Source organism: Alligator sinensis, unplaced genomic scaffold, assembly GCF_000455745.1.
Source record: "Alligator sinensis unplaced genomic scaffold, ASM45574v1 scaffold741_1, whole genome shotgun sequence".
In the NCBI taxonomy this organism is placed as follows: Eukaryota; Metazoa; Chordata; order Crocodylia; family Alligatoridae; genus Alligator; species Alligator sinensis.
The window spans coordinates 1,897,804-1,909,786 of record NW_005842212.1 but is presented as its reverse complement, the minus strand read 5'-3'; the positions used below and the strand labels follow the sequence as shown (position 1 = coordinate 1,909,786).

The window sequence follows — 11,983 nt, the reverse complement described above, 5'->3', positions numbered from 1 at the left end:
TCCAGGTAATTAGGCAGGTTCAAGACACCCCCAATCTAAGCATTCAGTTAAACCCTAAACTAGAAGTCAGAAAACCTGGCAAGTGCCAGACATGGCACGTGAAGACATTTTGCTCGGCATGCCACAACTGATGTGGGCTCTGGACTATTTTGGTAGGTCTTACGACTTATGACTATTTAAAATATCTTATGACTACACAGGGGATGAGCAAAAATAAAAACCTTCTGTCATTGTGGGCCTTACTGTACAACCACACCCACAATTTAGTAGAAGCATCAGGAAGTTCATTGCTTGGGCTATTGATGACTCATGTGCAAAGCAGTTACATACAGAGACATATACATGTATGTACACAGATACACATGCATATACACATACTGTACATGTATATATAAAGAAAGAGTGAGTGCATGGTCTCTAGAAGTGTGGACAGGAACCAGAGCTTCTTCATTTCACCTCCCTTCCTGGCCATGGAAACTTTGGGCTCCCTGTTGCAGCACAACCTCTTGCAGGAATCTTTCCGGGATGCCTGGACTCGCTTGCTAGAGAGCTCTGCCAAGTTCCACGTGGTCACATGGGGTACCCTGCTGCTGTATTTGTCTTCCTACTACTTAGCCTCGCTTCCTGGATTCATTTACCAGTTCATCCCAGCCATGAAGAAATACAAAATCCAACAGGTAATACCAAAACAAGGAGGGGGGTGGGGGGCAGGAGCACAAATTGTGCAACTCAGAAAGGGGAAGAGGAAATGGTACCAAACAGGATTGTACAAATTACAGAAGGAGAAAGACCGAATTGCAGAGTGGGGAAGGGGTATGCAGGAAGTCATAGTGGAAGATGAATCCCTCTATCACAAACATTTATTTGCAAATCAGCACTTAGTATTGCTGCACCTTGATGTTTGCTTTTTAAACACAATAATCCAGCAGAAAGATTTTTCTCCTCTTCCAAAATGGGACTAGATCTGCGGCTAATGTCTGTTCTCAGTAATTGGGGGGCAACCCATATAGAACCACATCTAACATCCCAGATAATGGGAACAGAACTTAAGGATCGCTAGGTCCATAACTGAGTTAATATTTTTAGGATGACCTTAAAGACCCGCTCCCCTGCCAGGCCAGGCCTCTCCAGGTGTGCTATCTAGTACCAGCTAAAATAGTACAGCCTGTTCCATGGTCGGCTTGTTGGTGACTGAACTAGCTCCCTCACCTGGGCTAGCCTGGATGAGGAGAGTGTGGGGGCACCCAGCAGGACTAAAAACAAGGGTGGATCAGCTCCCTGTGAGCCAACGGCCATCCAAACCTGGAGAGATGGGCACCACCTGCTCACTCTGCCCAAAGAATCACCAGTGATGCATAGCATCTAAGGCGACCCAACAGTGATAGCAGACTCAGGATTTACTTAAATACCCACTTAAGTTGGTCGGTCACTTATATCCAGGGTTCTACCCAGCAAAGAAATTTGGGAGACAGTGTGTTACCAGGAACATAACACAAACGAAAATGAGAAGAAACATGGAAAACCTAATTTACATTACTAATTATTGCACTCTTACTGCAACCTGAAAATCTGATAGATCCTCTCCCCTAAAACTATTTACAAATCAGGAATATGCAGCTTGGGATAGGTCCTTTCAAGAACCATCTTGTAAGCTGTTTTTTCTGTGTAGAGTTGTAAAAGAGACGTGTGCCAAAGACCGCAATGAGAGCTGAGTTCCTGCTTAAATGATTACTTTAATGCTGCTGTAATTTGATCATGCTCTTGAAGTAGTACTGGGGTGCCTCATGTCTTGAGCTAAAATCTGACTATTAAGTAAAATCTAAATAAAGGAATGAATAAAAATGATCCTTCTCTAATATGGTGCATAAACTCTTTGGGCGTGTCCAAACGAGTGCGCATGTGCCCCTTGCCCCGTCTCAAACCCCTTTGAGATGGGGCAAGAGGCACGTGCAGGAATGAAAAAATGCAAACTTGCAGTGCAGGGAGAAAATTAGACCCCTGGATATCCACAGGTCTAAAAAAAATGAAGTTTAAAAAAAGTGGGGCAGGGCACGGTCCCATGCCCTGAGGCAACTGGAGGCTGGGTCCTCCACAGAGATGCTCTGAGTGCCAGAGCGCCTCCGTGGTTGGCCTCTTGCCCTGGTGCTGAAATGCGCAGCCTGGCAGGCAGCGTGCTGCAGCACCAGGGCTCGACTGCCAGTAAGTAAGAGGTCAGGGGGGACCTGGAGAAGAGGGGAGGGGACCATGGGGGGGGTCCCCCGCCAGCCCTGCCCACTCCTCCAGCCCCCACAAGCCCTGCCCTGCCCAGCCCCTCCCCCCCCGCCAGCCAAATTGGCCTATGTCAGCCCTGCAGGTAGCAATGATGGAAGGGGGGAGGGGCAGGCTGAGGCCAGCACTGGTGGCCTCGCCCCACCCCACAGCATCCCAACCCCCTCCCTCCCTGTGCCGCTGCCGCCACCTCCACAGAGCAAGAGGGTGGGCTGAAGTCAGCACTGGTGGCCTTGCTCCCCTCCTCCCCATAGCGTCCCGACCCCACTCCCTCCCTGTGCCACCACCACCACTGCCACCTCCTCCAAGGAGCAAGTGGGAGGCAAGGCCAGCTCTGGTGGCCTCACTCCCCCCACCCTCCCCCTCCGCTGCACTGTCGCCGCCTGCAGGAAGCAGGGCTGGGGGGGCCAAGCCAGCTGGACTGGCTTCGCACCCCCCCTCCGTCTCCTGTGTCCCCACCATAATGGCAGCGCTCAGCCGCACCACCTCCTGTCCCAATGCTGTATTCGCACGCTAACTGGTTGCTTCAGTCAGCCAATCAGAGTGCAAATAAAGAGTTATGGACAGAAGGACAGACAGACAAAGTCTTTTATAATATTAGAATTCTATGATTCTATTAGCGTACACATATCCCGAGTTAATCCTGCAGCAGCGTAGTCAGGAAGTGCAGGTAGAAAGATGAACAACATCCTAGCTGACAACCTCAACAAACACCCAGAATTACAGGCTCGAGTTAGATGGAACAACAAATTTCAGGTCTTCCAAAACGTGTGTTTTCAGAATTTGTTTCACCAACTGAGGACAAAAAGCAAAAAAGTACTCAAATGCTTTAATAAACCTATAATTCTGCCATATTCCATTTGGGAAACAGCAAAACATGATGTCTCTTAAACAAAATGAATGCCCTTTAATCCACGAAGGGATCCAGAACATGCCAGGACAAGAAATTCAAAACCTGCCAACACATCCCCACAACCCCCACAATTACTACACCCCACAACAGAGCTATCACCATTCCTGGATCTTACAGCTGCACCTCCAGAAATGTTATACATCTCATCCAGTGTACTAAATGCCCTGATGGAAAATATGTAGGAGAAACCAAACAACAACTGTGCACCAGAATGAACGCACACCGGAAATCTATCAAAGCCGAGAATACCCAAGTACCTGTGGGGGCACATTTCTCACAGGACAATCACTCCCTCTCTGATCTCTCAGCTCTAATCCTCAAAGGGAATTTACAAAACACCTTCCATAGATAAGCCTATGAACTTCGCTTCATAAATCTACTGGATCCAAAAAAAAAAAAAAATCGATGGACTCAATATAGACATTGGTTTTATGACACATTACAACCTGCCTGACCTGACCTCTTACATCCTTCTTTTCCCCCCTTTTCTCCCCTCCCCTCTCCCACTTTTCTTCCCTTTGTCTCCCTGATTTCCTATTTCCTTCTTTATTGACAGCCTCTTTCTTACCCTCATTATTACCTCTGTAATGTTTCCCTTTGGCCTTTTTTCCCCTGCTCTCTTCCCCCTCCCACCCCTGCTTTACCTTTTGTTTCTCCTTTCTACCTATTTATATCTTCAAGACATCCTCTCACACTTTGAGCTTCTCTTGCTCCTGTTTTCCTGATCTCCAACTATTTTTTTTCACCAATGGCCTCTTTCTACCTTGTATTCTATCACTGTAATGTCTCCCTTTAGCCTTTTTTTTCCCAGCTCTCTTCTCCCTCCTGTCTCTGCTTTACCTTTTGTCTTTCTTATTTCTACCTATTCACATTCTCACTGACATCCTGCCACACTTTTAGCTTCTCTCATTTCTTGGAGTCTCAGAACAGCAGAGACTCCCTAAGTCTGAAGAAGGGTGACTGCACCCAAAAGCCTGCTAAGAACCTTTTTTCCAACTACTCAGTTGGCCTAATAAAAGAAATCACATCTACTCAAAGAACCATGCCTGTAATCCCAGGCACCTGTTGACTGAATACTGAGCCCTTTGGGTTCCCTGCTACAGAGCCAGGAACCTGGAAGTCTTCAGCACAGGGAGCTCAAGCCAGTGTTTTCTGGTTTAGGGCTCCAGCTCTGCTTCAGGGAGCCTGGAAAATGCTGGAAACCAAAGCACAAGATGGGCTTAGCAGGACTTCCCAGCTCCTTCCTGTCCAGCCAGGAGTTCTGGCTTAAGCCAAGGCTCTCAGGATTTCTAGACTCCTCACTACCTAGTTGGGAGCTCTCCTGACCTGAAAATTCAACAAGCTCTTTACAGCTCCAAATGCACGTGGACACAGGAAAAGTGTAATGTGGTAACAGGAGAGGTGTAACATGGACAAGCGCCCAGGGAGCCCACATCAAGTCTGCTTCCTTTTACTTGGGAAAAAGCGAACTGAAATTATTTGATTTTTATGAATTGAAGATCCTGGAATTTCCCTTCTGGAGGACACTTTGAAATTTCTCATTTCCATTACCATGTAGAGCAGCAGTTCTGAATCTTGACCAGCTCTGTGAATAACCAAATGGAAAATCTTTGCCCAACCTAATGGGCTTATATAACCCACAACTTTTTCCCAAAATCTGAATTAGACTCAGAAGCTTTGATGGGTCAATCATCTCCCCTGAAAGGTGCAAAGAAAGTAAACAGATTCTATATTTTTTTTTTACAAGTTTCGTACTGCCTTGGTGACAGACAGGCCTGGCCCATCTCAGAATCAACCAAAAAGTTATGGCAAGGTTTGGCGGTCTTTAGGGGGCAGGGCATGGGCAGATTTAGCATTTTGAAAGTGGGGGTGTAGATGGTGTGGTGTATCATCTCGTATAAAACAACACACATTTTGTCCCAGATAAAAAGAAACTAGAAGCTTTATTAGTCTGCGTGGAGCCTAGGGCCATATTATTTGTTTTTGCTTTGATCTTAAAGCAAATATAATGTTTTTGGAATGTGCACTAATTTCCTATAGCATATATTATATATAAAAAAATGCAACAAAGTAGACAAAACTTAATCATAAGATGGTGTTTCTTCATTCCTTCTATCATTAGAATTAAATTTTTCAGATTCATAAAACAAAACATAGCCTTCTTGAGCATCTTGACTGTGCATCCATTACTTTACTGAAAGTTATTTCCACACCTGACCTGATGCTCACCTGAATTAATGTTTCCACACCTTAGTTGATGTTTTTAGCTTGTGTTAAAAAGTGTGTGCAGGGCTGCAAAATAGGAGCTACATTAAAGAGGGGCATCTATTAGCAGAAGTGCAGAAGAAAGAATAGCTTTATTAGTGGAGCATCAAAAAGGGGAGTGGGTTGTTAACCCCTGTGGGATGAGAAGTCCAGAAAGAATAAAGGAAATTACAATGATGCATGAAGTCAAGCAACTCCCTCACTGCTGCCTAAATAAGAAATGCTGCTGCCATTGTTAGGCACTTGGTTTTAAACTTTGGGCAGACCAGAAGTCAAAGGGGGCAGAGGGGGAGTCCAGGCTACCCGACCCTGGATCCACCCCTGAAGCAAGGTGAAATCTTTAACTCTGGAAAGCAATTTTTCATTTTATTTCAGCTGTTTAGTGGATGGTGGGCCTCTGTTAATTACATGGAAATAAAGTAGTAGCAAGCAGGTTTTGTATTACTCATTTATCCTAGTAATATGAGATTTTAAAGCCCAGGTTTCTGAAAATGGATTATTAAACATACACACAAGATGTGTGTTTCCCTTAGATAATTATCTACAGTCATTAACTTGAGGCCTGCCTAGAGAGCTTAATGCTCTACCAGCTCCCAAATCAGGAGGATTGTCTTGGTTCTTAGCTATCTTTGTGTCACTGTTGAAACTTCCTAAAGAAAATATTATCCAGTAGTTTCCTTCTTTTAATTAATAAATAATCCTAATGTCCATATTGTAGTCAGCAGAGCATCTGCAGACAGAAGCAATTCAGGGGAAGGAGCTAAAATGGGAATCAAGTCACCTCACCCTCCCATCAGTGACTGCAGCCTAGAACTGTGCAGGAGAGCACTTTCCTCTCCCAGGGACCATTAGGACCTATGCAGGTAGTTGGGCTTGAAGAAGAAACCACAAGAAACACCAAGTCAAAAACTGATGCCCAAAAAGAAGCTGAAGCCCAATTTTCAACTACCCCACCCCTCAGGCATGCACAACCCTACTGAATAGCATCAGGAGTTAAGAAAAATGCCATTTATGACTCATTCATTTTTTCATTATTATCTTTTTTTAGGACAAGCCAGAAACTTGGGAAGATCAGTGGAAATGTTTCAAGATGACATTTTATCATATATTCACTCTCCATATACCACTGTCCTTAGCTGTGTACTTTTACGTGGAGTATGCCAATTTACCATGCGACTGGAACTCCATGCCTCGATGGTATTATATCTTTCTAAAAATATCAAATGCAATGACAAGACTAAGTTCTACTGTCTTTAGTCATGTTAAAAAGTCCCACTGACTTCCATGTTCTGCAGCTCTTGTTTTCCAATACTGTCCTAAATCCTCTCCGGCCTGCTTTTTGTTCCAGGCACGGAACTGAAATCAATCACGGGGCTGACTCTTCACATATTCTTAGGGGACGTTTAAGAGTTGAAAGTGAATTCTGAGGTTTTTTGCATTGCACGTGGAATTTTTAGGCCGGATGACAATGCTTACACTCACAGGCTATATTGCTACATATGTACTTTGCTTGTGATTCAAAAGGACACTCATGCTGCTTCCCATATTTTTTATGCTTTAGAGCATGAGTTACATAGGTTTTGTGTCTTTTATGTCTAGCATGATTCTGGTCATCTTGAGTTTCTATTGAATTTGCAGCAGGGCAGCTGTGTATTGCTTCTTCCTTTTAGCCTTTCTCATTGGGCTTTGGCATGTTGTGCAGCAAAACCTCATAATCTGAACTACCAATGAATCCAACAAATCAAAAAAAAGCACAATCAAAAGCAAAAATGTGTAAATGAAAAAGCACAATCAAAAGCAAGGATGATATATCACAAAATACATTTCCTTATGACAGCTATAGATTAATTTACACAATCTGCTATTTCTCTCATTCATCACTAATGGCAATGCTCTGTGATTCATAAAACTAAAATAGTAGCTAATTATATTATGTGGGAGTAAAACTAATGCAGATTATAACATGCTGCTTTATAGTTTCTGAATATTGTATTAACTTTTCTTCTATGAAAGGAGGCTGTACTTTGATCATTTCACCACTCAAAAGTGAAACAAAAAGAGGTTACTTACTAGAAATGTTCTTCTTCAGAAGTCTCCTCTGTGCACTCACGCCTCTGGTGTGGGGCACTCCTTGTATTGTGAAGCCTTAAACACAGGCTACGTATCTAGCCTTCGCATGATTACCATACAGATTGGCTGGCTAGATATGCTGTCCTAATCCTGAAGCAACAGAGTGATGTCAATGGTAGTTGATCTGCAAGGAGGCTTTGTCTTGATGGCACTTGTCTTGCTCCCACTCCATGCTGCAAGACTCTCATATTTAGATGGTTAAGCGGCATGACTCTGATGATGCCATCACACTCAACCTTCTTAGTATAAAAACTGTGTAGTGAGTACCAGTCATCCTTTGGGAACTGGCAAGCAATTTCAAATTATGAAAACTAAGATTCTGAAATATGAGTCAAACAACAGACTCTGGCCTTAATGAAGACCAGACTGGTGCAGCAAATCATCCTTTGTGAAGGCTGAAGCAGGATTTTCTCCACAAAACTGGAAAAGGTTGGATCATGGAGGGAAGGTGATATTGCAAGATGCACATTAGGAACCAGCTGTCCAGATATGGTGTCTGAGATGTAAAACAACAAGTGTGAGGCACCTGGGAAAGACTCTTAAAGTCTGAAAGGAAGTACTCAGAACAGTAATGTCTAGTCTCTAGCAAAGCCTCAGGAACTCAAAATAAGTTTAATTGCCACACTGAAGTAAGTGCCCTTTTAATTTAAAGCAGCAATACCCCTGGTAGTAACAACACCTACAAGGTGGCCAATGTCAAAGAGAACACTTCTCAAAAGTTAAACTACAGAAGCCTTCAAATAACAAATGGCTTATCAGGGGTATAGCTCCATTTTGAGTATGTTAATTGGGTTGTAAACATTAAAAAGTCATAAACTTGGGATGCTTATGGTATTACAGAGATGTTGGTTTAAGCAAAGATACTTTTTCAGTTTTCTTCTGGTGGCAATTTCATATCTACAGCCAGGGCATCATATTTGATTGTTGTTGGGTATTATACAAATACATTTGTTCACACTTTACTCTCTCCAACTCCTACTAGGTATTCTGCAATTCTTCAAATCTTTGGGTGTTTCCTGATTCAAGATGCTTGGGAGTATTTCATGCATAGGCTAATGCATCACAAAACACTATATCCATACCTCCATAAAGTTCATCATGACTTCCAGGTAGGGAAACACAAGTTGCAATATGGTTTAGACAGTATACTAGGAGTTTGTACTTAAAATTACAACTGGCTTTTAAATGGACAAAGATATAAATCTTCCCTTAAGAATGCAATACCTTAATATAGCAGTGTTGATTATGTGATAACATTGAGTTGCCAGCTTTTATGCTGTAAAGACCTAAGCTGAACAGGATGTCAGAGGAAGCTGAGCTGCAGAAACTTTGCATACCTTAGCTCTTCAGTTTCGCCTTAGTAAAGTTATACACAGCTTTATAACAGTTTAAACAAAGCGAGTTCAGCTGTAATATTGGAATAGCTCTCTTCCACCTCTGGTGCTTTTTAAAAAAATTCCATTTTGGGGGAAGGAAGGATGAGCTCTAGTTTTGTTCTGAAAAGGGAAGGGGAGGAAGAAATCCAGGCTAGAGAAAAAGTTACCATTGTGGAAGTGAGAACGTGCTAAAGTTTTAGTTCTTGGTAAAAATCAGAATATGGGATGGGGGAAACTGCTTCCTATTGATAGGCGGGATCACAATGCTCTTCATATGCACTAACAAGATAAATGGTTTTCTTTTTTCCAGGCGCCATTTTCCATTCAGGCAACATATGCTGGCCAAGCAGAGATTTTGATCTTTGGAGCAGGTTTCTCCTTTGGCACGTTCATTTTTTGCCATCATTTATTCTCGTTGTGGCTTTGGGTAGTGGCACGGATAGTGCAAAATACGCATGTGCACAGGTAAATGAGAACGCAGTAACTAGAACTGTTAAATGAGAAATGTCTTTAGTAGCATGCTTGCACAAGTTGTGTGGATGTCCATTAGCAGAACTACATCAAGAGCTCCTGAAACGTTTAGCTTGGAGCTACTGTTCCACTTTTGTTCCTTTACTTTTGTGAATGAACCTGGCAAAATGTAGAGATTGGGAAAATTATTTGTTTCATTTTGTATTTAATTTTTGTATTTCTGATTTTCACTGGGCCCAATATTTGAGAGAGTATTTGTGCAGTCTTACTTACCATACATCATATTTTCTTCTTCTCACTGCAGCGGATACGATGTTCCCTGGGATCCCTTACGACTGGTGCCTTTTGCTGCTACTAGCCGTTTTCATGACTTCCACCACATGAACTTTCACGGGAACTATGCTGCAATATTCACATGGTGGGATGAGCTATTTGGGACAGATAAGGAGTATGAAAATTATAATGCAAGGGGAAGACAGAAGGAAATGAAGGAACATGACAATTAAAGGATTATGTCCTGAAAAATGAAAATACAAATGGATTTTGATCTAAATATTGGTGAAATTGAGAAAACATTTAAAGCAAATCTGAACCCTGAGGACATGGGTTGTTATGCGGCTGGAAGGTTGGAGTAGGACTTAATGCTCATGAACATGACTGGATGAACCACTATTTTATTCATTTATCTGCTGCTATCCCACAGCAAGTCAAACAAAAATCACAGTAATTTACTGTTCTCGTATTCACAGGGAAGCTGCCTTGGTTTAACTTCTGCTTCCTGCAGGATAGGATCAGTCAAACAAAAGGCAGATTCCACAGACTCAGCTGGACAGCAGGCTGTCACACTCATCATCTGTTAGAGTGTGTCATAGTATTGTCTATTCACACCCTGAGAAGCGTTTAAAGGCAACAGAGTACAGACCCAGAATCATTATTGGAAATAATTCAAATGGTATCATTTTCAGGGAATAAGGGAATGACCATGCGGGAGAAAATGCAGAAAGAAGTTCAGGGCCAGACGGATACTTTGTAAGCTATACCAATTCATAGTCAGGAGAATTAAGAATTTGTCAATTAAACGTTTTTCAATTTGTAGAGCATTAACATTAATCATTCCAGCTGACTCTTTGAACATGTTTACATTTATATTATTGTATTTAATGTTTTTGCCTTTTTGAGCAGTAGGGGGGGTCGGAGGGGGCCTTGTTCAGTTCCAAGGGATTTATATTACCGATTTTTAAAACTATTTAAATTGGCTAGTGGGAAACTTTGATTTCATTCATTCATTTTAATTTGGCTTTGCATTTGCACTTTAGATTTTTCTAAAGAAACATGTCGATTTGGAACTAAAAATAGCTTTACACTTAGGTTAAAGTTTGCTTTTGCTGGTCACATGGCTATATTTTACCTATACACACACTTGTAGGCAGTTATGTACCAAACATTCACATTCTAGACTTCTCTATTAATGAAAATGTACACAAAAAACTTATACATTCTGTTTTGTTGGAAAGTAGTACATGACATATTTAATATTTACCAGATAATTATTTTTAATCTTTATTTTTTATTAAGAACAGCACTTAGTAGAAGTCAACTATTTTAATAGAAAATAGCAAGTTTAAACCTTACCAAAGGTTGCAGTAATTTCACCTAATCTTTTTTAGATGTATTGCTAAAACTAAGAGGTATTCAATTCAAATATAAAACTCCAAAAGGAATTTTAAAAGTTCATTTCTTTAAATACATTTTATTCTACCAACATTAAACTTCAGTATGATTTAAAACTTTGTGACTTTTCTTGAAAACAGTCCTGGTATTTCCTAATACTATTCAGTACTTAAAATGTTATTTTCCCATTTTTATACAATAATGCTAAGAGTACATTTCACTAGCTATTATATTTTATATACGCACATACTGAAAGCTCTTTTTCATTTTAGCAATATCTTTGTTCTCTTGGTTAATCCCTCTCATACCTGGCTAGAGGACTTGGCTCAGCCACTCATGATCAAGGCAACTGCCAAGATCAGTTTGGTAAGCACCACTGGGATTTTGGGATGATGGTATCATACCATCACATACGTTTTCCTTATATACCGATAAAACACAGTATTGAGAACAGCCCAAGCATTCAGAAAAAAATGAATGAGGCCCCCCATAGGGCACATCCAGACGAGCGCGCACGTGCCTCTTGCACCATCTCAAACCCCTTTGAAGCAGAGCAAAAGGCACGTGCGGGAACGAAAAAAGGTTCTCTGTGCCTGCAAACTTGCAACGCGGGGAGATAATTAGACCCCTGGATATCTAGGAGTCTAAAAAAAAAAAAAAAAAAAATTGAAGTTTAAAAAAGTGAAGCAGGGCATGGTCCCGGACCCCTGAGGCAAGCGGAGGCTGGGCCCTCCACAGAGACACTCTGGCTGACAGAGAACCCCCACCGCCAGGCCCCTCTCCCCCGGAGATCACCTCCCCTGCCCTAGTCAGCTCGTCCCCCACCAGCATCCCCAAGACCCCCAACCCCTGCCCTGGCTGGCTCCTCCCCCACCAGCCCCCCCCTGAG

General features: G+C 42.2%; 1 protein-coding gene across 1 annotated transcript; it reads left to right on the top strand.

Moving 5' to 3' along the window:
* The first annotated feature begins 436 nt into the window (after positions 1-436).
* On the top strand, positions 437-10,539 carry LOC102385037 (methylsterol monooxygenase 1-like). Its single transcript, XM_006026878.3, has 5 exons — positions 437-677; positions 6,495-6,643; positions 8,559-8,685; positions 9,263-9,417; positions 9,728-10,539. Exons 1-5 carry the CDS (start codon positions 471-473, stop codon positions 9,927-9,929), a joined length of 840 nt encoding a protein of 279 aa, XP_006026940.2. The 5' UTR covers positions 437-470; the 3' UTR covers positions 9,930-10,539.
* Positions 10,540-11,983: the final 1,444 nt, after the last annotated feature.